Consider the following 10,971-nt stretch of genomic DNA (forward strand, 5'->3'; position numbering starts at 1 on the left):
CTGAACGCTATATTACGATTATCTTGTGCACTTGCAAGTTTACACTAGATGACAATTCTAACCGTTAAACCCGATAACCGTCCGAATGGAACGGATTTGGATATGGAAGTTTGGGTATATTCTGGATATGGGGAAAAACCGTTTATATTATTCGGTTATGGTTATAGAGGTCCCAAAACCGTAACCATAACTGAATCCGACCCGATTCGTAAATAATATAATTTACACACACACACACATATGTTTGTATTTGTATATCCATTATTCACCGAACCATTACCTTGAGAATACAAAAGTTGCATTTTGTAGGAAAGTAAAGTTTTGAATCAAAATTAATGTAAACTCAATGGTGCTTATGAGAGATATCAAAGACAAGCTAACTTCATCAATGTTTTAATTTTTATACTCAAATCAACAAGATCCATTCATTGGATCATTTTATACATCAAATGTTTAATGACGAAATTAATATCTACTAACTTATAATGTCCCAATTGAACGAATATATTTTTTGTATTGACGAAGATGGATATATCGGTTAACCAATAGGGAATCTGTTACCCAGTGGGTATGATTATGGATAATACCCGATAGTTAATTTGCGGTTATGAATATGGTTAATTTTCATGGTTATAAGGATGGACATAACATTTTTATCCCTAAACCAAACCGTTGTCATCCCTATCCATACATGCAAACAGATCACCAAAAATAACGTATATGTGTCGATAGTAATTTATTATATAATTAATGAATTCATAGGTTTTAACGTGATTTTGCCACAAGCTAGGCCAAACTCTTTTTAAATTGGGCCAGATGAATTTGGGAGCCTGTTTATAAAAATAAACAAGTGATTCTTTGTACACCTAATTTTTATTTTTGAACACCCTATTTCTTTGGACACCCATAATTAAATTTAGGGTTAATTTCAGTTTACTACTTTGAAGTTTCTTGGTTTTCAACATTTGATGCATCACGTTTTTTTCATCCTAGAGCGGTATCTAAAGTCATAATTCTGGGACACTTTCATACATCGGTTAAATTTTATGTTAAAATGATTAGGCGCCACGTGGATATTAAAAATTTTAAAAATTAAGAATTAAAATTATTTTTCTTTTTTAAATCTAGGGCCTATTCTACCCAACCCCGCTCTCACCCAGCTCTCCATCCCTTCACAACTCCCAGATCTGCAACTCCCTCTTAAAACCACCAGCCCTTATCAAAGGCAACCATACATTCGCCTGATTCTGTTCCCACTAAACCAAAATCCCAATACGATTTCTTTAATTTTATACAAATTCAATTTTGATTCCTAAAACAGATGGAAAAAGATTTGCTTCTTCCCCAATTTTATTTTATTTTATTTTATTTTATTTTATTTTTTTTGTACTTTGTAGAGATGAACCCTAGGGTTTGTGGTGGGTCACAAGTACGGGATGACCGATACAGATTGTGCTGGTGTGTGTATGGAAGCCAGAATGGAACAAACTACCGGCGATGGAGCATGCAAGGCTGAAAGTGAGGAAAAGAGTGATGACGATGGCAAAGGCGGATGTGGTGAATTCGGATACAGGTTTGGGTGTGAATTAGGATGGTTGGAAATTGAGGAGATAGTTTTGAGAAGTAGGTGGGTGATGTTCGGGTAGGGTGGGCAGCGGCCATGGAAAGAGAAATGAGGAAGGGTTAGGTGGGTGGGCGCAGATCTGGGAGTTGTAAGGGGAGGGAGAGCTGGGTGAGAGTTCTTAATTTTTCAAATTTTAATTTTTTTTAATTTTTTAATATCCACGTGGCACCTAGTCATTGTCCATGTGGGCGTCGCGTCATTAGTTAACGGAGATTTTAACAGAAAATTTAACGGATGTATGAAAATATCCCAGAATTATGACTTTAGGTACCACTCTAGGACGAAAAAAAACATGATGTACTAAATGTTGAAAACCAAGAAACTTCAAGATAGTAAACTGAGATTAACCCTTAAATTTACATTTTTTTGGTACTCATGTAAAATTATAATATTTCTAAATCATCCCCTCATTCACTTGTAAGTACTATGGCCTAATGATATTCTTTTTCACTTGTAAGTGAGAGGTTAGGTTCGATTCTCGCTAAAGGCAAATTTGAACCACATTATTGCTAATCTATTGTGAGGCTAAGTCCACCTCCTACCTCTTAGTGTAGATAATATTGTTTGTTAAAAAAAAAAAAAAATCAACCCCTTCAAAATAGAGAAAAAAGAACTGGCACAACCACTTACCCCTTCTTGAAAACCCTTTCTTTTTCTTCTTCTGCCCCTCCTCATTCTTCTCCAAAAAACAGCAAATCCCAGTCCCTACCAAACCTAGAGCCCATCTCCATCCTAGATGAGTGCTATTGGGTGCTCCACTGCATATGAGATTGACAAGTCCACTGCAACTGCGACTAAAAAAAGAACGATGCCATTTTCCAGATTTTCATTCAAGCACCCTCTGAAAACCACCAAGAAGAGGTGGTGGGTTCACCTACAATAAGATGGATCTTGACGACGCCATCCCTTTTTCCCTTTAAAGAGTAGGACGAGGAGGAGCGCCAGGGTGCAACCACGGCGTTGGACGGTCAAAGCAGGAACTGAGTTTTGAAGATTTTGAACGTGAGGTCTTTCTACCCATGAGAGAGGAACATCAAGGGCAAAAGTGGCGGCGTTGTAGAGCTTCACGGGAAGATGGAAAAATCGTGGTGGATGATGAAAGAAATGGAAAGGCTGACTCTAAGAGAGAGTTGGGTGGTGGCTGCTACACTCTTTGTCAATTCATTTTGGGAGATTATATTCACACACCCTAAATTACTTCCCTCACACCTTTTTAATTTTTTAATATTTTTCTATCAAGTGTTAGTGGTGTGTAGAAACTATTAAAAAATTAAAGGGGTGTGGGAGAAGTGATTTACTACCTTAAGTTTTGTGGTTTTCAACATTTGGTACATGAAGTTTTTTTCATCCCAGAGTCATACCTCAAGTCTTAATTTTAGGATAGTTTCATACATCCGTTAAGTTTTCCATTAGAACTTCTGTTTTAGATGACATGATGCCCACGTAGACAATAACTGAGCGCCACGTGTCAATATGGGCCACTTCAATATTAAAAAATTAAAAAAAATACAAAAAAAAATGGAAAAAAAATAAAAAAACCTCACCTGTCTTCTACCACCTCCAACCCCCTCTGCAACCTGTATGCATCTGCCCAATTCGTCCTTCTGGGAAGCTTTATCGCCAATTTGTCAAAAACCCATCATGAAAAACCGATTGTTTGCGTAGTTTCGAGCATCGAAATGCCTGGTTTTCTCGAGAAAGCTCGAGTCTTGAGAAATTTTCACTAAAGAAGAAGTGGCAGAACCCAAGTGAACCTGCGAGGAAAGATTTGCCTTTCTGAAAGCAACCTTTTTGGCGATGTTTCTCCACATAATTCCCAGTAAATACTGCAAACCAATCAATCAAAGTCTTGAGAAATCTTCAACTATCAAACGAAAAATCTTCAACCATCTACATGGCGGTCGCCCGTCCATGTTGGAGGAACTTTAGACAAGCCGTGATTTCTTTGTAAATTTGGATCAAAACCCTACCACAATTTCTTCCCCATTCCCCTTTCTCTCTAAAATCCCTCTCTGCGACCTGCAATCTGCCGTTTCCTCTAACATACTCAAATTATAATTTATAAAACCCTAATTTCTACCCATCTCTCTCTCTCTCCGCTGCTCTAGAAGAAAGAAAAAAAACATAATTTCCATTGGCGAAGAGACGAGAAGAATTAGGGTTGCAGAGGAATCGAAGATCGAAGATGGGGAGGCGTAGATGCATGTCGCAAGAGTAAAGGAAGGAAGGTAGGGTTCATGCACTTCATATTGCAAGTTGCCCAGAGAGAGAGAGAGGAGAAAGAGAGATAGTGGTGAAGGAAGGTTAGGGGGGGCCTCACGATGGGGGTTTTGGTTTTCTGCTTCTTGTTGCGGGGTTTGCCGGCGACTGAAACGACAGCGTAAAAGACGGAAGGGAGGGGGTTGAGGGAAGTAGAAGACGGGTGAGGTTTTTTTTTTTTTTTTTTTTTTTTTGTTAATTGTGTATTTTTAAAATTTTTAATATTGAAGTGGGCCCATATTGACACGTGGCGCTTAGTTATTGTCCACTTGGGCGCCACATCATCAGTTAACAGAAGTTCTAACGGAAAACTTAACGGATATATGAAACTGTCTCAAAATTAAGACTTGAGATATGACTATGGGATGAAAAAAACTTAATGTACCAAATGTTGAAAACCACGAAACTTCAGGATAGTAAACTGAGATTAACCCTTTATATTTTTATTTATTTATCAAATGATAGTGTTATGGAAATGGCTAAAGGTTCAAAAGCCAAAAATTCATCTTATTTGTCCAAAAATCAATCTTCAATCGATGTCTGGGCTATAATAGTATGAAGCTTACCAGGTCATTATATAACCAAAAGGGCATAAGGTTGGCCAAGTGTAGCCCTTCTTAACCTTTTTTTGGGGGCTTAGCTTCTCAGTTAGATTTTAAAACATCCAATAGTATTTTAATTAAATTAACTAATAAATTTAAGTATAAACTTAAATCTGATAAATTATTGAGGTGATTATATTTAGCCCCTTCAGTTGGAGATGGTATATGAGTATGACCTGACATTGCTTATTGAAAAATATTTTTTTGCAGGGCTATAATTCTACACGGGGATATGTTTAGCTCTTTGTTTAGCTCTTTCGGTTGAAGATGTTCTAAGGGGGTGGAGGAATGAGCTAAGTCTTACAATGGACTTACCATGATAAATGTGGTTCAACTTTGTTTTTGACGACAATCGAACCTAAGACCTCTCAATTACAAATGATTAGAAATACTATTAAACTGTAGTACTGAGTAGTATTTTTTATATTATTTTTAAAATGCTAAGAAATTTTCACTGAAATATAGCAACTTTAATAATGGATACAAATACGATGGTCAATAGGATAACTAAAATTTGTTGGTGTAAAGATATAAAAAATGGGTCTACAACCACAAAAAACATAAGTTTTATTCCGGACGGCCCATATCCAAAGTCTCCGTTCTTCAAAACACCATTACTCCGTCTGACACAAAACCCTAGCCTGCCCGCCGGATCCTGCGCGTCGGAGCCAATTTCTGATCCGATGGGTATCTCTCTCTCTCTCTCTCTCTACATTCAGTTCATATTTTGTATGGAATTCCGGTCCTTATTTTGTTTTCGTGTCTCACATTTCTGAGCAACAAAATGCATGCCAAGGTGTAATCTTTTTTCTATCGTCTGTTAATATTTGGTTTGTATGATATCCACGAAATTCGTTACAAATGATGTTTTGAATCTTCTACAGTTGCTGATAATGTTCTTTTGTTTAATCGGCAATTCAATTTTATCGAAAACGATGAGTTTGGGGAGTCCAACGTTGGAAAAGATTCTGTAGAAATCGAAGCACATTTGTGTTGTCGTTTGAAATTGTGAGGAGATGTTTGATTGAACAAATGAACTGTTATTAAACATCCGGTTTTGTTTCGGTTTTGGTGATACTAGGGTTTTACAAGTACCAGTCGGAGATATGGAGGAAGAAGCAATCCGATTTGATGAGGTTCGTGCAGAGGGTGCGCTGTTGGGAGTATCGCCAGCATCCTTCAATTGTCCGAGTCACAAGGCCTACACGCCCTGACAAGGCCCGTCGCTTGGGGTACAAGGCTAAGCAGGTAACGAGAATTTCATGAATCGCATTCTTTATGCATCTCATCGTTGAATTATGACTAAGGTTAATCGGCATCCCAATCTGTTTACTTTCACATGCATACATTGGCCATGAATTGATTATTATAGTCGTATTGCAACGCAATACAGAGTTACGCGATGTATAATTACTGTTGTGGATTGTATTCTTTTGTTACTGACCCGTAGGCACAATCCAGTGTATTTGCTAGTTAAACAGCATTCTGATGCTTAGGCATTTTTCCCGAAAAGGGTGCTTGTCTAAAATCATCGAGTGCTTCCTGAGACTAGCTAAACTAAACCAAGCAATCGGTCTTCTACCGAGCAAGATCTTTTGGTGGTTCTTGCTTTGTCTTGGTCCGATACAGTGCACTTTTTTAATTCCTTTGCCCCTTGTGCTTCTTTTGTTTCCTTTTGTTATGCACCAGTAGGCCCAACCAGTGTATGAGCTGGTTAAGCAGCATTCTGATGCTTAAGCATATTCCTCTTGATTGGTGCTTGCCTTCAATCACCAAATACTTATTGTGACCAGCTCTACTAAACCAAACAATCGATCATCGATCATATACCGAGTGAGATCTCTTGGTTGTTCTTGCTTTTGTCCCGATCTTATACAGTGCACTTTTTAATCTGTACCTTACATTTTGTTTTTTACATGTTATATAATGTCTGTCCTTGCGCATCATTTGTTCCCCAGCACTGTTTAAATTAATTAGTCGATGATTTTCTGGCTGATGATTTAAGTAAAATATATTCCAGGGTTATGTTGTTTATCGAGTCCGTGTGAGGCGTGGTGGTCGCAAGAGGCCTGTTTCCAAGGGTATTGTATATGGGAAGCCCACAAACCAAGGTGTGACTCAACTGAAGTTTCAGCGCAGCAAGAGATCTGTTGCTGAGGAGCGTGCTGGCCGTAGACTAGGCGGTCTTAGGGTTCTCAACTCTTACTGGATCAATGAGGTTTGTGACTCAGTTTTAACTTCAATTCATATATTTGGGTTACAAAACCTGTTTTGTTTCTGTACCATTATTTTTTCAGGTGTGTCTTGGACCTTGGTGTTGGTTTTGTTTATTTCATGGCACCTTGCTTACGTATTCTGCTTTGAAATCCTTGTACGCAGGATTCAACTTACAAGTACTTTGAGGTAATCCTGGTTGATGTTGCTCATAATGCCATCCGAAATGACCCAAGAATCAACTGGCTCTGCAATCCCGTTCATAAGCACAGGGAGCTTCGCGGGCTCACTTCTGCCGGGAAGAAATACAGGGGATTGCGTGGAAAGGGACACCTTTACCACAAGGCACGACCTTCTCGCAGGGCAACTTGGAAGAGGAACACCACCCTCTCCCTCCGTCGCTACCGTTGAGTCCGGTCATATTTTACCGTTTATGTCTAGATGCTATTTTTGGGTAATGTCAGGAAGATTTTTTTGTTACGAAGAGAAGGGCTACCTAAACCCAGGTTTTTTGCCTTGAGGTTTGAACTTTCGGTACTGAAATCTTAAGATTTCTTCAGCCTTCTATAGACTAGGCATAAAAAATCTCAAATGAGCCAAGGGAGACCACGATGTGGCGGCGAGCTTAGTGATTGTGGATGAGTTATTCACCGGAGCACGCCGCCACATAATGTTCTCTCTCGTTGTCTTATCACTCAATTTACATTGGAACTGTTTGGTCGTTTGATTATTCGAGTTTTCATTTCAATTTTGTCTAGCGAATTATTATTATTATTATTATTTGCACGTGTTAGAAATATGAACATAACTAGGGACTAACATATAGACAATTTCGATAGTTGAAATTTATCATGAGGTTTCATTGGGAAGTAGCATACATATATCGTATAAGGAATGTGTGTATGTATATATTTATACTATTGGCCAAGGAAATTGTACCAGACGAACGTACTCCAAACTTTTAATCGTTGTATATTTGTTTAAAAATACGAAAATCAAGATTTGACGGTTAAAAAGCTAAACGTATAATTTTGTGTGCATTAATAGGCTGAAGGTTAGAGATTACAATAAACCTCAAATGATTGGAAACTGACAGGCTCCAAAATAATAATGTATATTTTTGATAGTGATGGAATAGATTAATACAGATTCAGCAGAGATACTTGTATTGCCAAGCACGAAATCTTTGTCCCCACAATTTACGGAATAATGTTTTCATTATTTTCTGTTCTTTTTAGGGTTTGACAAAGGATAAAATATTGCACTAAACTCATTTATACTATTAGGAGGATGATTAGAATTTGGACATAGAAGATGAAGTACGCTGCTGGAATCAACTTGTTTAAACTTATGTTTTTATAATTTTGTGTTTTATGAGTCGAATATATAATATATATATATATATATATATATATGGTGAAGCCTACATTTTTTTTCTTCTAACATATGATAGGATATTCTACAATATAAGAGGGGAGATGCGGATTAGACTACAGAAAGGGAAGCGCATTGCTTTAGTCAACTAAATTAAAGTTTAGGAAAAATGCTATGGTGAAGCCTTATGATTTTTACAAAATTTTAAAGATTTTTTAAGCTACAATAATTTGCTTCCTATGCCTATATATAAGTGATAACAATTGTAGGTGTTTGATATATGGAATAGATGGCTTCACGACCTTATTCGAGGAAGGAGAAGAAGCTGTGATGGCTTCACGACCTTGCTCGAGGTAAGGTTTGTAGGTAACCTAGAAATTCGGAGAATTTAGATAAAAGGAAGCCGGAGAGGATCCTTTCCCTTGAATATGACATAGTGGATTAATACATATATTAATAATACTGAGATTCATACATTCAACAAATTGATAAGATTCTTATAGAACAAAAGCAGTAGGAAAGAAGACACACGAATATCTTTTGTCATTGTTGTGATATGGGCAATGCCTACTTGCATCTCCTTGTTGGTTGCGGTCCTCCCACTCCAACGTTCCTCATATACAAATACAAAAGGGCTTTTCATGCCTACGTACATCCATTTGGTTTGTATATAACTAACGTATTGATTTGGAGCATGTTTGAGATTGCTTTGGATCACAAGCGCTTCCATTAGAAGCGATATTGCCAGAGACATCAAAATTTTGTTAAAAAATTCAAGTGCTTGAGATTGCCTCTTATCATAAGCATTTTTTTGAAAGTTTTTTGTGAAACGTAATAAAAGTTTGCTTACAAAACGGTTCTTACCCATTCCAGGCCAATCCCAAACATATCCCTAGTTTTTTCTGTATATGGTTCATGTAATCCAAAGACGATATGAATGACTTAATTGTAAATATGGGACCTCAGAACGTCCACAAACTGTTTGATGAAATGCCTATTAGACAGAATTCAGCATGAGTAGGCCTTGGGACAAGCCCTGGCAGGACACCTTGGCAGGTGATGCTTGGCCTTAGCCTTTGAAGCTGTTAGAAAGATAACAACATGCCCACTAAGAGCTCGACTATATACCTCAACGAAAAAACTGAAAATTTTGGGCGTTGTGCGCACTTGGATCTATTACACTAAGCCCCAGTTTGGGGTTGAGGTGCTTTTTAAAAAAGCTACCATGAAAAAAAGCTGGTAAGAATTTTGGTGTTTGGTAAACATCCCAAAACAGCTTAATTTTAAAGTTTCACATGAAAAAAAGCCAAAAAGTGCCAAAAAGTGGAAGCTGCATTTTGCAGCTTCCAGAAGCCGCTTATTTTTTCCAAAACGCGGAGCTACAGTACCCATTAATGAATTTTTTCAATTTACCAAAACTGCCCCCTCCTTTCTCCTTTCTCCTTCTCCCGATCCTACACTCTGCACTCTCTCTTTCTCTATCACAAAAAACCCTCTTCCCTCCCGCCGCTGCACCTCTTCCTCCTCCTCTTTTTCGTTTCTCTCCGCACAACCGCCGTCGCTGCACCTCTTTCTCCAACGCCACACCACAGCTTTAAGCCTAAGCACTTCTGTGCCCTCTCCTAGAAAGTCCTCGAGCCCTCAATTCCAAAATAAATACAAAGTTTTAGCTCGCTCCAATTACCCGCAGCTCCAGCACCCGCTCCATGCCGTTTTCTTTGAGGCAAAACAAAATAAATACAAAGTTTCAAACTTTAAAAAATAAGAAGGAGGCCAGAGTAATTTGAGGTGGATCGGAAGAAAAAAGGAAGATGGGAGAAGACAGAGGTACAGAGAAAAGAGAGGTAAACAGTGGGCGGAGAAAAAGAGAGGTTTAGATAGAGAGAAGATGTCGAACAAAGAAAAAAAAGTTGAAAGAAGATGATTCTAGAAAGAAGAAAAAAGGTAAAATATTAGTATTTGATTAAATTTAATAATAAAATTTGATGAATGTATCTAATTAGACTTTTAAGTACATTAACAATATTGTACTAATGAATTCTAACTATTCAGTCTAAAATATTTCAATTGAAGTAGTTTGTCATACTAATTAATATTTAAGATAAAGTTTATAAATATGTTTGTTTTACAAATAAAGTATATTTAGTAATTCACCTTTATTGGTTAAGAAAATTAAATTAATGGCACATCTAGTATTATACCCTTTTTGGTCATTTTACAGTCACAGCTGTTTTACATAAAAGTTTACCAAACACTATCATACTGCTTTTTTTTCCAAAAGCACTTTCATAAAAAAGTTTACCAAACACTCTGCTGGCTTTTTTTCACAGCCGTTTTTTTTCACAGCACAACAGAAGCAGCTTTTTTTCAAAGCACAGCAATACCAAACCAGCCCTAAGACCCTACAAGGTTAAATTCCTGGATCCGCCACTGATGACATCTAATTGTAGAAAAATGAGAATGAGATTGAAATATGTTATATTATTCGGGTGGAAACTAGTGGTACCATTATCATTTAAGGTTAGCTCAAGTTACGAGGGAAGGTGAGTTACTGTGTTAGGATTATGATAGTTCGGTGTTTGATCCCTCTAATGAGTAACCAACCGTACGGTTTAGGGTTTTAGTCCGAGACTAAAACCCTAATGTTCAGATACATGTCGTGCATGAGGTTCAACTTTTTTAAATTCCAGAGTTTGATTTCTGGAGATTTGATTCGAGGTCTTGAGGTTGATATCATAATCCAACTATGGGACTCGAGATTCTTAGGCACACATCATAGTCGGTGCCCAAGTATTAAAGTCATGTAGGATATCTTAGCAACATTAGAATAAGATGAATGCTTCTTCTTCTATTCTAACATCCATTCCACTTGACCAAATGTCACTTTAGAGAATAACG

The 10,971-nt window shown here is 37.5% G+C and overlaps 1 protein-coding gene across 1 annotated transcript; it reads left to right on the top strand.

The window, feature by feature from the left end:
• Window positions 1-5,018: 5,018 nt before the first annotated feature.
• LOC137713744 (large ribosomal subunit protein eL15) lies at window positions 5,019-7,447 on the top strand. Its single transcript, XM_068453091.2, has 4 exons — window positions 5,019-5,172; window positions 5,567-5,733; window positions 6,506-6,703; window positions 6,865-7,447. Exons 1-4 carry the CDS (start codon window positions 5,169-5,171, stop codon window positions 7,108-7,110), a joined length of 615 nt encoding a protein of 204 aa, XP_068309192.1. The 5' UTR covers window positions 5,019-5,168; the 3' UTR covers window positions 7,111-7,447.
• Window positions 7,448-10,971: the final 3,524 nt, after the last annotated feature.

The sequence above is a fragment of the Pyrus communis genome, chromosome 14 (assembly GCF_041283825.1).
Source record: "Pyrus communis isolate YQ-2024b chromosome 14, ASM4128382v1, whole genome shotgun sequence".
Classification (NCBI taxonomy): Eukaryota; Viridiplantae; Streptophyta; class Magnoliopsida; order Rosales; family Rosaceae; genus Pyrus; species Pyrus communis.